Source organism: Lutra lutra, chromosome 16 (assembly GCF_902655055.1).
Source record: "Lutra lutra chromosome 16, mLutLut1.2, whole genome shotgun sequence".
Classification (NCBI taxonomy): Eukaryota; Metazoa; Chordata; class Mammalia; order Carnivora; family Mustelidae; genus Lutra; species Lutra lutra.
In genome coordinates this window covers 42,011,739-42,026,853 of record NC_062293.1, presented here as the reverse complement: position 1 = coordinate 42,026,853, position 15,115 = coordinate 42,011,739, and the positions used below count along the sequence as shown (strand labels likewise).

The 15,115-nt window shown below is 53.1% G+C and overlaps 1 protein-coding gene across 1 annotated transcript in view; it reads left to right on the top strand.

Annotated features, from left to right (window-relative positions):
• The window catches only part of NOS2 (nitric oxide synthase 2), a 33,410-nt gene extending 18,650 nt beyond the window's left edge, over positions 1-14,760 (top strand). Inside the window, exons 13-26 of the mRNA XM_047708600.1 lie at positions 170-314; positions 1,186-1,290; positions 2,222-2,271; positions 2,647-2,821; positions 4,058-4,190; positions 5,151-5,229; positions 6,219-6,400; positions 8,545-8,708; positions 9,631-9,838; positions 11,409-11,496; positions 11,928-12,049; positions 12,322-12,470; positions 13,405-13,599; positions 14,161-14,760. Coding sequence (XP_047564556.1) covers positions 170-314; positions 1,186-1,290; positions 2,222-2,271; positions 2,647-2,821; positions 4,058-4,190; positions 5,151-5,229; positions 6,219-6,400; positions 8,545-8,708; positions 9,631-9,838; positions 11,409-11,496; positions 11,928-12,049; positions 12,322-12,470; positions 13,405-13,599; positions 14,161-14,280 — 1,915 coding nt within the window. The 3' untranslated portion in view covers positions 14,281-14,760. The remainder of the gene's footprint in view (positions 1-169; positions 315-1,185; positions 1,291-2,221; positions 2,272-2,646; positions 2,822-4,057; positions 4,191-5,150; positions 5,230-6,218; positions 6,401-8,544; positions 8,709-9,630; positions 9,839-11,408; positions 11,497-11,927; positions 12,050-12,321; positions 12,471-13,404; positions 13,600-14,160) is intronic.
• The last annotated feature ends 355 nt before the right edge of the window (positions 14,761-15,115 follow it).

The following is a 15,115-nucleotide window of genomic DNA, read 5'->3' as shown; positions in this document are numbered from 1 at the left end:
TGAGCGGGTAAAGGGAAGAGAAGGGCCATGGGTCAGGGTCAGTAGCTGGTAAGAAACGTGCATTCCTTTCCCTCATCCTGCCACACTTTAAACATCAGCCCTCCCCTGTTCTCCTGGGCCCCCCATGTTCCTCTTGAGGGCTGAGTCAACACAGTGTCTATCCACGCAGGGCTGTGCTCTTCGCCTCCATGCTGATTCGCAAGACCATGGCGTCCAGAGTCAGAGCCACCATCCTCTTTGCCACAGAGACAGGAAAGTCGGAAACACTGGCCCAGGACCTGGGGGCCTTGTTCAGCTGTGCCTTCAACCCCAAGGTAACCACCAGCTCAGCAGGACAAAGGCCTTTTTCTCTGCCTGTGTACAGACAAATTGGCAAAAGTTCAAATGGTTGCCCTGCTCCTGAATGTCCCAGGGCCTTGGATATGCTGACTCTATGTTGTAAATCTGTGACAGAAGGATAGGTGTGTGTCCAGGGATTCCCAAAGTTACACAGAACGTAAGTTTGTAAGTTTGTGCCAGAGAACACAGTTTGAGAAATGCTTTCCTAATCCAAGTCTCAATATCTTTGAATTCCTGTAGATACATTTTATTCCTATTTACTCAACATCTTCACTATAGGGTGCCATGCTAAAAGTGAAGGGGACAAAGGATTGAATAGGAAAATGAAACCCCAGAGGGAGACCCATTCATGCCATCAGTGCTGAATTTTCTCCTGTGTTGGGAGACGTCCCATTTCACGTGGGTGTGGGTTGAACAGGGAGGCGGTGACAGATGTCACCTGAGATTTGCTTCAGGCAAAGCATTCGAGTTCCTGAGGGGTGAAAGTTTTTTGTAACCTCACCTCATTTTTGTGGAAAATACATCTGCACACTAAGAATTCAAAATGGCTGTAGGAGTGTTTTGATTTGGGGCCTGCAGTGTTTGGGAGGTGATCCCTCCCCGGCTTGTGGAAGGATTGGCAGTGGGGCTTGCTTGGGGCAGGAGGATGAGTAGCAAAGTGTTCATGTGGGTCTGTTCGACAGGGATTCAGGAAGCACCTGCCTCTGTGCCCCTTTGGGCTCGGTGTGGGCGGGGCCTGGTGGAAAAATGATTGGGAGGGAGGTTCCTGGCCTGGGTGGGGGAAGGGGAGCACAGGGTGTCTGGGGACAGTGTGGAGAGCTAATGTCCACCCTCGGGGCTCTGCAGGTTCTGTGCATGGACGAGTACAGACTGAGCCATCTGGAGGAGGAGAAGCTGCTGCTGGTGGTGACTAGCACGTTTGGGAATGGAGACTCCCCCAGCAACGGAGAGGTGTGTGGCCTGGGTCCCAGTGTTCTGGGGGATGGTGGTGCCAGGGCCCGAGGGGGCCAAGGAAAGGATCTGGGCAATTCAGCATGTCCTATGGAAGACATTTGGAAGTGAGTGCTCAGATCGCTCTGGGCTGCCTTAGCTTCAGCATTTGGCTGCCTTCTTTGTAATTATCACCATACGTAGGCGACCCCTTTCCTAGGACATACTTATATTTTCAAGTAAATTGACTTACCTTTTTTAACTAAAAAATTCATGTGTAAAGGAAAGTTTATATCATTCCCACAGATGGAAAGTCGACAAAAAATTAATCCAATGAGAGCCTAAGTTCTTGAATTTTCGCTAGATACCGTTGCCTGACCACAGCTTGCTTTGTTTTTTAAAATGAGCAATGGTCAAGTATTAGAGGTCTTTGGGCTCCAGTAGCTTCAGCTGACTCTCTCTAGTTTCCATAAAGATAATAATAATAGAAACAGGAATAACAAAAAAAAATTACAGAAAAGAGAATATTCTTACCAGATGATTTGACAATATTTTACATTGCACCTAAAATTATCTTGAGATCCTTGGAAATGAGGGTTATCTTAGAGAGTATGGGACTAGTCGTCACTCTTACCAGGTTCCAAACGGGAAAAAAGGCTCATGCCCCATGAGGAGACCGTCTGGAGATGCCAGGCCCTCTCTCTACCAGACGTGGATGGGGCTGGGCTATTCAGGGCTACACCAGGGATCAGGCCCACATGAGTTACTAAAGCTGACCTTGTCCTCAAGCCCTGGCCAGTTAGCCCCGCACATAAACTGACTTCCATTTATGAATCTTGAACATTCTTCTGCCAGATATGGTCAGTTTTGAAGTGGGCCACCAGAAGAAAAGTAAAAAGCAGTGCTTTTATGAATCTTGTCCTGAGAACTTAGTGGTTCTCTCTCTTTCTAGAAACTGAAAAAATCTCTCTTCATGCTGAGAGAGCTTACCAACAAGTTCAGGTAAGGCTTTTCCCCACTCCCACTTGTCTAAGCCCTGCCTTGTGGACCTAAGTGTCAGGGACCCGGGTTCCGGGGTGGGTACTGGTTGTGTATAAGGGGGTCTCATCTAAGATGTCCAGGCAGAGAGAGTGTGTCAAGGGTCAAGCCAGGAAAACCAAGTCCTTCCCACAGGTCTGCAGGCTGAGCATGCGTTGGTCATGGGAGTTGGTGACAAGGCTTGGGAGCTGGAGAAGACCCAAAGATGGCATGCACTAGCTGGTTCTGTGCCCAGCTGGAGTAGGAGTGTCTGAGGCTGGCTTACGGGCAGGTTGTGCTATGTGTTGCTTGCATGGGTAGGGTCACTTCAGTCTCCGTGTGTGTGTCCTCCTCGGGCAGGTATGCTGTGTTCGGCCTTGGCTCCAGCATGTACCCGCAGTTCTGTGCCTTTGCTCATGACATCGACCAGAAGTTGTCCCATCTGGGGGCCTCCCAGCTCGTCCTTACAGGGGAAGGGGATGAACTCAGTGGACAGGAGGAAGCCTTCCGCAGCTGGGCTGTGCAAACCTTCAAGGTCAGTTCTTAGCCAGAGTTGCCCCCATAGCAGGGACAGGGAGGCCACAGCCCCCTCCTGCCCAGGACATCTGTGTCAAGTTGCCTGGGTGGCATGACCCCTGCCTGGTCCTACAGGTGTGGCTCGAGGGCTCAGGTCCCTGCTGCCTTCCCTCAGCCCCCCAAGAACTCCACTTGAAGCATGTGTCTCTGGGTGGGAAAAGAAGGCTGAGACACTTCCCGTCCTCTGGGAACTTCGGTTTAAGATCTTTCCCCCTCTAATTATCCAGACCACCTCTTGATGAATTAGCCTTATTTTAGTCTCCCAGCCACAGAGAGCCTGGGGACAGAGACCAAGCAGTGGAGTCTTTCGGACCTGTGTCAGAATCTTAGCAAGGCTTTGCTGCCTGTGGCCTGACACCCCTGATTTAAAGAACTCCTCACTGGGGCGCCTGGGTGACTCTGTTGGTTAGGTGTCTGACTCTTGGTGTCAGCTAAGGTCATGATCTCAGGGTCATGAGATCAAGCCCCGTGTTGTACTCTGCTCAGTAGGGAATCTTTTTTTTTTTTTTAAGATTTTATTTATTTATTTGACAGATAGAGATCACAAGTAGGCAGAGAGGCAGGGAGAGAGAGAGAGAGGAGGAAGCAGGCTCCCCTCTGAGCAGAGAGCCTGATTCAGGGCTCGATCCCAGCACCTGGGATCATGACCTGAGCCGAAGGCAGAGGCTTTAACCCACTGAGCTACCCAGGTGCCCTATGTGCTCATCAGGGAATCTTCTTGGGATTCTCTCTGTCCCTCCCTCACTCCCTCCCTGCACTTGCTCTCTCTCAAATAAGTAAATAAATCTTAAAAACACAGCTCCTCGTGTAAGCAGAGCATTTTAGCCAGCCGTGGTACTTAGAGCACCAGCTTGAGTCCGGGCAGACCTTGTTCCCAGGCCCTCACTGCCTCCACATGACTCCACACCAGGAACATGAGAGTCACCCCCTCTCAGGGGGTGGGCACGTGGGTAAAGTGAGATATTAACTAGTGCAGTGTTAGCATTCACTTGGAGAGCGGTAGCAACTGAGTGCCAAGCCTGGTCACCTCTCTGAGTCCTCGCAGTGGCCCGATCTAATCCACGTGCTGAGTAATGATCGGAAGCACTTAACCGATCTGTAAGCACCTACAAAGTGGTGGCCCCGTTGTTGGCGATGATGTCATTGAAGATGACGGCGACCATGGTTAACACCGGTCTGCTCCACCTTCTTGCAGGCAGCCTGCGAGGCATTCGATGTGCGAGGCAAACATGGGATTCAGATCCCTAAGCGCTACACCTGCAGTATGACCTGGGACCCACAGCACTACCGGCTCGTGCAGGACTTGCAGCCTCTGGACCTCAACAAAGGTACCTGCTGCATCGCCCAGCATGGGGCTCATTGCCCTGCCTGCCGGAGTGGGGAGATCTGCACCCGGAGTTGGTGATCAAGGAGATCACAGGACTCTCTGAACAGCAGCTGGCTTCGGGCTGCCAAGCCTTGGTCTCTTGTTGGACCTGAGAAACTGCTGGGGGGTGAGGCTGGAGAGCTTGCTTCGTTTCCGAAGGAGGCTGTTTCAGGAGGAAGCCCCAGGCAGGTGGTGAAAAGGAAAGGGGAGCCAGCATCAAGTGAGGGCCTCCTGTGTGCCAGGCACTGTGCTGGGCTCCTCACCTGCCCACGCTGAGTGAGTCCTGACATTCATCTTGCAAGAAGGGCCCAAGGACCAGGGTGCCTGGCTGGCTCAGTTGATAAGTGCATCCAACTCTTGATCTCTGGGTCGTGAGTTCGAGCCCCATGTTGGGTGCAGAGATTACATTAAAAAAAAGCAGGGGTGGGGGCAGCATAAAGAAGCTAAAGTTCAGGGAGGTGAAGCAGGTTGCTAGCATGTGGCCTGGCTGGGATTTGAGCAGGCTGACGGCCGTGAACTCTCGATGGTAGCTTCTGGATGCTGGGCCCCCTTGATTCCTCTTTTCTTGTACCTCGAATGCAGTAGTCCTGTCGGTTTCTGCATGTTGAGGATAGCCCCAATGTCAACTATGCTCTCCCGCAGGTGCCAGGCCATGGGGATGGCCTAGAAATGCACCTATTTGGGCACCTCATGCATCCCCTCCCCGACACCTAGCAACAGCACAAACACCCTTGTCTGACCAAGCATCTTTATTTGTGATTCAGAAACATGGCAGGGAAAGAGAAGAAAACCCCACCCCCATCACAGTGGGATGCCCTAGGGGTAGTGTCTAGGTGTAACTGACTTAGACCTGGGAGCCTCCCCACCCCCCAGCCAATGCTAAAGAGCCACTCTGCCACATCATCCTCTCTGTCCCCCACAGCCCTCAGCAGTATGCACGCCAAGAACGTGTTCACCCTGCGGCTCAAATCACAGTGGAATCTACAGAGTCCCCAGTCCAGGTAGGGGAGACTACAGGGCTGCTCGGGTGACATTACACAGGTTTAATATAATGGAAGAAAGACCAGAGTGAGTCCATCTTTGAAAGGAGAGAAGTGTGCCCTGGCATTAGCCACAATGCCATGGGTAGGACCAGAAGGACAAGCTTGGCCAGTAACCCCTGTGACCTCCGGTGCCTTTAGATCTGGCCTCCATTAACCGTGGGCCAGTTTTCCAGCTCCACCTGTTTTACCACGGGTCCTTTGTCCCTAAACCCTTTCACCAAAGGTGGAGGGCAAGAGGAACTCAAGCCATTTGACTCTGTCTTAAGAACTTTCAGGAAAATTTTTGGCAGGGAAGGATGTTTCCCTGTCAGGAAAAATGGGTGTTATGGATTCCCTGAAGCTTTTGTTCATCTGCGCTATCTTCCACCATTTGTTAGGAAAACTGGACTTTGTTCTAATAAGAGCCAGATTTGTGCTGGGGACAAGGAAGGGTTTGTCCTAATGCCCACAGATCTCCTGGGTGAGGGGATGCTTTCTTTAGGCAGAGGGTGTATAGTCAAGCCCGGTCAAGAAGGGGCTGCCCAGGGGCACCTGGGTGGCTCAGTGGGTTAAAGCCTCTGCCTTCTGCTCGGGTCATGATCCCAGGGTCCTGGGATCGAGCCCCGCATCGGGCTCTCTGCTCAGCAGGGAGCCTGCTTCACTTCCTCTCTCTGCCTGCCTCTCTGCCTACCTGTGATCTCTGTCAAATAAATAAATAAAATCTTAAAAAAAAAAGGGGGGGGGGCTGCCCACCCTCTCCCCACAGAGAAGCCCCAGACCTGGTAGACCCCAGGCCCTCTTGAGCACCCAGCTCCAGGGGATGCCGGCAACCCAACCCCGCCCGTGCTCACTGAGCTGAGCAGGAAAATGAAAGAGGGCCCATTTCCTGGGGAAGCTGGCCCACCCGTCAGGGAGCACTGGAGGAAATCCTGGTGGCGTCACCAGAGGCTTCTTTTTCCCTTCTCCAGCCGCACCACCCTTCTGGTGGAGCTCTCCTGTGAGGACAGCCACAGGCTGAGCTACCTGCCTGGAGAGCACCTCGGGATTTGCCCGGGCAACCAGCCGGCCCTGGTGCAAGGCATCTTGGATCGAGTGGTAGACAGCCCTGCGCCCCACCAGCCTGTGCACCTGGAGACCCTCAGCGAGAGCGGTGAGACTTTTACACAGTGGCCCCAGCATCCCCCACCCCCAGCAGCCCCCCAACTCTGCTGATGGGTTGGTCCTGCACCTGGGCTGTGGGCGCCTAACCCTGCCCTTCCTGCTGAGTGGGTGGGCCAACCAAGCCCACACTAATGCAGCTTTGGAACAGAAGGGATGCTTCTTTGGAGCTCTCTGCCCAATCCCAGAGGCTGAGGAGTCTCTCTCCATTCTTTTGCTCACCCAGCCACTTTTTTGTTAATGGATGGATTCACTTGTTTTTGCATCAAAATTTTAACCATTTGGTCGCATCTATATACTAGGCAGGTCCTGGGCTACTAAAATGAATGCGACTCAGTGTCCACACTCAGAAAGCTCACTACCTCATACAAGAGGCAGATAGGCGAGAATATTCTTCTTCTTCTTCTTCTTCATCATCATCATCATCGCAGTAGCAACTGGCATTATTTGAGTAATTACCAGCATTTTCTATGCCTTGACTCTTCAGGCCCCACAATAAACATGTGTGTGCAGTTTGCCTGATGACATGATGGAGAAATGTGGGAACATTGCAAAAAGGCTGAGCCTTGGAAGTTCAAGTCCCTGAGCCATCACTTACTAGCTACATGACCTTGGGCCTGCACGTCAACCTCTCTAGGCTTTCTTTGTCTCTATGGAGACAAAGAGATAAATGGAGATAAGAAATATCTATTTCTATGTCTCTATGGAGATAATAAATGGAGATAAGAGATCATTCCTCATGAGATTGTAGTAAAGACCAAAAGAGCAGTCTTGACCACAGTTCCTGGCACCAGATAAACACAGGAATGGAGGAATGTCCATTTCCTACAGGCTTGGAAACATTTGTCCAGAAGCTCAGAGAGGGGGTTTAATATGCCCCGAGAGTCTCCTTGGATCCCAAAGTGTGTAACCCACTTGCATGCTCACGGTATTCTAATCTCCTACTGCTCACCCACCGAGGTCTCATTTGTCCCCACCTCACTTGGCCCGTGGGCAGGGGCAGACTGTGGGTGACCAGGAGAGTGAGACTCCTCTCTCCATTTTCACCTGGGAGAAGACACTGTCCTAGGGAGGACCTGGAGTGCCCGCTTCCCATGCTACGGTGAGGCCTCGTCTATGTGGGGAGCACAGCACGGGGGCGACAGGTACTAGGAGAGATAAGCTAAAGAAATCAACCATCACGAGCCTCCCAGCCCATAGGAATAGCTCTCTGGCCTTAATGATAGTCTTGCCTCTAAAGAATGTGTACCCCTAAAGAGAGTGGCCACAGTAGGAAAGTGGGGGTCAGAGAAGCAAAGGGTGATATTGTCTCCCACTGTCCAGGAGAAATATGAGCAAGGAGACAGAGATGTCCTTGTGATTGTAGGAAAACTGATGTGGCACATTCAGGCCTTGGGTCTGAATGAAATAACGTAATACTGATATTTTTGTTGAGCAGGTGTGTGCCAGATGCTGTACTATTATACATACACCATTCTGTTCAGTGCTCATACAAACCCAGTGAGACAAGTTTTGTTATCACATCCATATTACAGAGCTAGAACCCAAGGCTCAGAGGGTTTAATCACTTAGCTAATGGTGAGGAGCCAGAGTTCAAACCCGTCTGCTGGCTCCAGGGTCAGCACTGTGACTACCCTGCCTACAGCCTCTTGGGACTCCTTGGGACTTGACACTTTGAGCTGACTTGCTGCTCACTCAGTACTTCTTGGTATAGCCCCAGGGGACGGTAGTCCAGGGCTTTCCTCTAAATGAACATAACTGGCCTCTGGGGTATACATCAGTCTTTGGAGAATTTAGTCATTGTGAGTCTATAGTTCACCTATGGATATTTTGCTGAAGTTCAGGTCTGAACCATAGAGACACTGAACTCTGGTGCAGACTTGACTTTTCAGGATCATGTCATCTTGGGTGCCCTTTGAAGGGATGTTGGTCAGCCTTCCCTGGCAGCCGTGACTCTGGGCTCCACTTTCCTGCATGTGAATTGGGCACATGAACACTTTTGCAGTTCCTGGGACCAGAAATTCAGTGTCTCCCCTGCAGCTGTAGGGTGGAGGGTGTCTCCAGAGGTCTCATCACCCTTCAGGAAACCTAACTGGGGCCCTTTTGCCATTCTGACTCCTCCTTTTCCCTGTCCAGGAAGCTACTGGGTCAGAGACAAGCGGCTGCCCCCATGCTCACTCAGCCAGGCCCTCACCTACTTCCTGGACATCACCACCCCCCCAACCCAGCTGCTGCTCCGAAAGCTGGCACAGCTGGCCACAGAAGAAGCTGAGAGGCAGAGACTGGAGATCCTGTACCAGGTAAAGGTTGGGCCAGTGGGTGAGGGAAGGACAGGGTCCCAGAATCACGGGGAGCTAGAACCCAGAGCCGGCCTTTAACTGCCAAGGGGGAATCCGACCCAGCTTCCCAAAGTGAGACTTGTCAAAAGCTGGTGGGAAGTCAGCATCTTCTCCCATCCTATCTCTAGGACACAGTTGTGTTGAGTGAACTGAACTTTTCTGAGCATCTTCAAGAAGTTACCAAAGGATACTTGGTTAGAAATTAGCTAGAAAAGGAGAGCCACTGCATCTTGTCTTTGTATGTTCCCCAAACCTGGCATGAGCCTGGAACTCGGGAAGTCTTGGAGGATGGACGGTGAGGATGAATGGAGAAGTGGACATGAGAGGTTGCATTAACTCACTTGCAACTTTCTAGGCCCATACCTTTGTAAAAGGCACAAGATGGCACTATTGCCATCGTTTTTCTCACTAATTATCTTGATTCCAGCCATTATCCTGTGGCTGTAGTGTACTAACTCAACACACATGTTCTTATTTCATTCTCACAATGTTCCCATGAGAGAGGTGATGCTATCCTCATGTCACAAAGGTTAAGTGGTTGGGACAAGATCCCACAACAAGCAGGGGCACCCAGTCAAGATGGAACCCAGGTCTTTATGATTCCAAAGCCCTGTCCAAAATTAGATTATAATAAAGATTTGACTCCTGCTCACCAGTGGCTGACGGTGGAGTTCTAAGCACATGAATCAGAGAGATGCTTTCACTGACCTGAGTGCTTCCAGGAAAGGCACGATTTTCTCTCCAGCACCCTGGACAGCGCCTGGTGCTTGGAAGTATCCACTGAGGGAACGAAGGAGTGAATAAACGAATGCTGGATTGTGACAGCCTCCTGCCTCCGTGTGAGCAGGGGCCCTGAGTCACTCACATTGCCCTTGGCTTTCAGCCCTCAGAATACAACAAGTGGAAGTTCACCAACAGCCCCACATTCCTGGAGGTGCTGCAGGAGTTCCCGTCCCTGCGGGTGTCTGCTGGCTTCCTGCTCTCCCAGCTCCCGATTCTGAAACCCCGGTACTACTCCATCAGCTCCTCCAGGGACTGCACACCCATGGAGGTCCACCTCACCGTGGCTGTGCTCACGTACCGCACCCGAGGTAAGGCTGGGCAGAGGCTTTGGACCAGAGTCCAGCTCTGCTCCTGACTGTGCAGCAGTTCAGCAGCTCTGAGCTGTGTGGTCTGCTTGTCAGTTAAATACCCACTTCCCAGAGTGTTAATAGCCTTAGCAGGTATGGTATATGGCAGAGATTGCTAGAAACCAGGCACCAAGCAAACCCTCTATATATATTAGTGGTAAGCACATGAGATGGGTACTGTTTGCATTTTATAGGTGAGGAAACTGAGGCACAAAGAGGTTAAGCCCCAGAGTTGCACTGTGAGCAAGTAGAGAACTGGGATTCAAACCCACACATTCTGACTGCTGGGTCCACCCTGCTTCACTCTGCGGTCTCACTACTGCATGGAAAAAGCACCCAGTAGTTAGTGGGAGCCCAGCGATTCTTAGTATTCCTGATCGTCTGTCCTGGGTGCGGGGCTGATGATGTCTTGATTGCTCGCTCACTCACTCACTCGATAATGGTTTGTTTCATATCTCTCTATTGCCACAATGGTGGGTGTGGAAACACGGTGCATGTAGCTTCTGCCCTCATGGAGCTTCCTGTCTAGAGGGGGCAGCGAAGAGAGACTCCTCAAAATAGATGGTTGTCATGATATGGGTGCCAAGAAGCATAGGGTGCTCTGAGGGCAGAGGATAGGGGATGGGCTAACATAGACTGGGAGATCCAAAACCTTGTCTACTTGGACTTGGCTCCTGCAGCGGTTGAACCGTGTCCTTGCCCTGCCCTGCTCTCTGTAACTGAGCATTGCGTGTGTTGGCAAAGCTGGGTGAACAGCACACTCTTGCAGTTTCTAAACACTGGGCAGAGACTCTGTCTGCTCTGCTGGAGAACATCTGCCAGGTCAAGTCTCAGTGCTCAGACAGAGGGGCGGTGGGCACATCTTGTGAGAGCCAGATCCCATTCAGAGAGACAAAGGGACTTCTTCTCAGGTTGGTTGGGATAGATTTAAATGCTGGGCCCTTGGGAAAGGGAGGTAACCCAGAGAAAGTGGGGGTTCCCACAGGCCCGGGAGGGGCCATTAGGGAGGCAGAGGTGTCAGAGCAGACCAGAATGCTTAAGAGGCTGTCTGTCACTCAGAGTTCTTGCCAGCAAGAGCTTTATCTTGTGAAGATGATGGCACGGTGACCCTGGCCACCCTACAGGCCACTTTGGGTTGCTGCCGTCTGAGCTGAGTGGTGGGCTGGGAAGGTCCCTGGGGGGACTCTTGGAAGGAGCATGGGAGTAGAGGTCGGGAAAATCGAGCTGTCATCTGATTTTACTGCTACTTGAGTGATCTTGTACATGTTCCTTCTCTGAGACTGTTCCTGGAGGGGTAGAAGGAGAGGCTGGCATGCTCTCGACGTGCCTTTCAGCTTTCCCCAGCTTGGGCTGCACAGAGGGTGGACTGCAGAACCGGGAGAATTGCCCCCTCCCTAAAGCCCATAGAGTGCCTGAGCGGACACTCCCAGGAGGCTCATTGGTCCGGGGGGAGCCTCTGGGACAATTCACCCCTGGGGGTGTGTGTGGGTGGTGGAGGGCGATGTTGGTCAAGTCTGTGTTGTCCTTGCAGATGGCCAAGGTCCCTTGCACCATGGTGTCTGTAGCACGTGGCTCAGCAGCCTGAAGCCCCAAGACCCAGTACCCTGCTTCGTGAGAAGGCAAGTACCCTTTCCATTCTGTCCATTGTGGCACCATTGGCCCCTGGGAGCTCTGGTTTGAAAGGGAGGGATCTGGGCACTTGATGAAGGCATTGGAGTCACACTGGGCCTCTCCATTCTATCCTGTGGCAATAGAGCATGGCCAGGTCTCCAACAGGGACAGAGAGGACACAGTGGAGGGGGGCCCAGAGTACAGTGAGGTTCAGCCTTTTTTCAGAAGGCCAGGACGAGGTGAGGGTGTGCCTGGACAGGGGAAATGAAGTGGCCTCCAGGGCTTGGAAAATCAAATTTGAACTCGTTGTCTTCTCCACTCCTACCACACTACCACCCCCCACCAGCTCTGCTGCACCCTCAGCTCCCCAGCCCCTGTCCAGCCTGTGCATCCATCCCTGGGTGTCTGAGGACTGAGCCTCTCCATCTGTTCCCTTTAGTGCTGGCAACTTCCAGCTCCCCGAGGACCCCTCCCATCCTTGCATCCTCATCGGACCTGGCACAGGCATCGCCCCCTTCCGTGGTTTCTGGCAGCAGCGGCTACATGACACCAAGCACAAAGGTACAGCTAGGGGGTTCCCGATAGGCAGGGAGGGGACACCAGGTGTCCTGGCGTCTCCCTGGGACGTCCCTGGCCCACTCTCCCATTTGCCTCAGCCTGTGTGGACAAGTGATCTGAATGCCCTGGGCCTCAGTTTCCTCATCTGTAAAGTGGGGACAGGAGACTTGTGGGCATGAAATGATAATTCAAGTTGACGGTCTGGCTGAACGGGCCTTGAGCCATGGCCCGCCCCCTGGTGGCCACTCTGGTAACTGCATCCCGCTGGGTCTTAGGGCTCCAGGCTGGCCGCATGATCCTGGTGTTCGGGTGCCGCCGCCCAGATGAGGACCACCTGTATCGAGAGGAGATGTTGGAGATGGCCCAGAATGGGGTGCTGCACGAGGTGCACACAGCCTATTCTCGTCTGCCTGGCCAGCCCAAGGTAAATGCGGCAGCTGCCCAGGCTGTGGGTGGGGCACTACAGCGCAGACTCGGGGGCGGCCTTGTTCCCCACAAGCTGCTTGCTCTCTGAGCCTTCATCTGAGCTCTGAACCGGAGGCAGTTACACACTCGTCAGAGCAGTGCACTCACTGCTGGGAGGAGAGACAGGCCGACACACTGAGGACTAACCAGGATCACATGGTGGGTTAGTCCCCGTGCCCGACTGGCTAAAAGCCCTCCCCTGGGATACACACCTGCCCGGAAGTGGGCCAGGCTGACTTTATGCTTAAACACCACACCACCACCACCACCACCACCACCCCCCCACTGATGGTCCCTGCTGCCCTGGGGAGCTGGGACAGACCCTCGCCTCAGGCCTTGTGAATTTGTTCCATCTGGGCTCCTCCCAGGCCCAGTGTTTTGTGTCAGTGCTGGGGTTGTGGGGCATCTCGTGGGGAATGAGAGCAGAGGCTCCTAGACTTCTGTGTAACCGGGGACCCTGGTGCTCTGTGTCCTGCTCTGAATTACACTTGGAGGTTCCGTGGATGGTCTACACAGAGGGGCTCTGGTTCTGGGGTGTCTACAGGCGGGGCCTCAGAGCCCCGGGCAGGGGAAGCAGCTTGACTGATGCCTCTCTGAAGCATGGTGAATCCGTTGTCGATGCAGGAGCCTCACTGAATGGTCAGCTCCTTGAGGGCAGGGCATGGCCAACGTTCCTCTCTGGAGCACCAACCCTAGGCCTGAGCTGGGTGGGATGCCAGTGCCCCTCCTTATCCTGAGCCTGATACCGGGGCAAGGTCCTGGCTGGGAGGGTCCTCACCCTCCAGCCGGTCATGCTCCTCACTGCCTCCTCCTGGCCAGCAGGCCTGACTTCAGGCTTCACCCCTGGCAGCAGGGACCTGGACCCACCATCTCCCCATCTCCTCTGGTTTCAGGTCTATGTTCAAGACCTCTTGCGGCAGCAGCTGGCCAGAGAGGTGCTCCGTGTGCTCCACGAGGAGCATGGCCACCTTTATGTCTGTGGGGACGTGCGTATGGCCCGGGATGTGGCCCGTACGCTGAAGGGCTTGGTGGCTGCTGAGCTGAACCTGAGTGAGGAGCAGGTGGAGGACTATTTCTTCCAGCTGAAGGTAGGGCAGCTGGTGGGTGGGCTAGGGATACAGCTCAAGGGCACAGGCAGGGGGGCACAAGGACCAGGAGAGTCCTGAAACCCAAAGGAACCCTGGCAGTGACTGGAGGTCTGAGCTCGGTGGGCTCTTAGAAGGCCTGCCTGTCCCTTCTGGTCTGATTGCTCGGTAACACAAAGGCAACACGCTGCTTGATAACAAGACTCCTCAGAGCCTCTAACACACTACCATCCAACGTGACTCCTCAAGACAAGGAGAAAGTATGTGGCATTTGCCAAACGTATTTCTCTCAGAGCCCCCTGTCTTAGAGCGTTTTGGGGGACACATACGAGGCAGGCTTGGGGAGCTGTTCGGGCGGTTCACGGCAGGCTGGGTGCTGATGGGAGTTAGTCTAGTGGCATTCAGGTACACTCTCAGCGTGACAGTTGTGAAGGCAGTTGGCTCATGAGTGTACACGGGACAGGGAAGCTGGGGGAGGCCCAGGGGCTCGTCCTGCCTGGACCTGATGAATGAGAGGTGGCTGGACCAGCAGAGCTGACACCCTGGTTCTGCTTTCCCTTAAAGAGCCAGAAGCGCTATCATGAAGATATCTTTGGTGCTGTGTTTACTTACGAGGTGAAAAAAGATGGGGCAGCAAGGCAGCCCAGTGATCCCAGAGTTCCAGCAGCCCACGGGAGAAGTTGAAGTTGCTGCCACAGAACTTACTGGTGGAGCCAACTCTCGATTATCTGCGGTCACAGGACCTGGGGAGATGGAAGGAAATTATATCACTGAGCCTCACAGCTCTTTCTCCACCAAGCCTCATACTTGACCTGCTACTGAGTAGCAGCCTGGACTGAGTAGAACCTCTTATCTCCCTTGAGCCCACCCTTCCTGGGTAATGGAGAGTTGGGCTTTCCCAGGTCCCTTGAAGACTAAATCCGCAGTGCCAGGCCCCTCAGCTGGTGGGCGAGAAGAAGGGCGAGAACCTTCCTCTGACTACACCACTTGGAGTGACCAGCAGGGGGCGCTGTCGTGCTACACTGTATTTAGCCGCCCGGTGTACAGTTATTTATAACTCTGTATTTAAAGAAAACGAACCCCAAGTCTTCTCTCAAGGGCCACTTGGGACTTCCCCGTATGACTCCTTGATGGAGATATTTATATGAAATGCATTTTATTTTAACCACATTGTATGTGTGTGTGGGAGTGTTTTGTAGGGAAAGCAACTCCGTTCTACAGAGTTGGGGACTGGTGGGTGGCACAACCTGGACCCAAATCCCCCACAGAGGGACATACTAGCTTGGCCACACTGCTTCTCTAAAATAGCCACCAGGAGTGGGGCAGCCTGCAGAGTTTTGTGCAGACCTGCAAACCTGTGGTGGAGGTTAAGGAAACCAGGCTTGCCTATGGGGCCTGGGCTGTGCCTCGCACAGGTTTGCCTCAAACGAGTTTACCTCACATGAGGCTCACCACACACGGGGCTCACCACACATGGACTCTGGACACAAGGGGTGCACCTACAAAGTCTAAACTCACA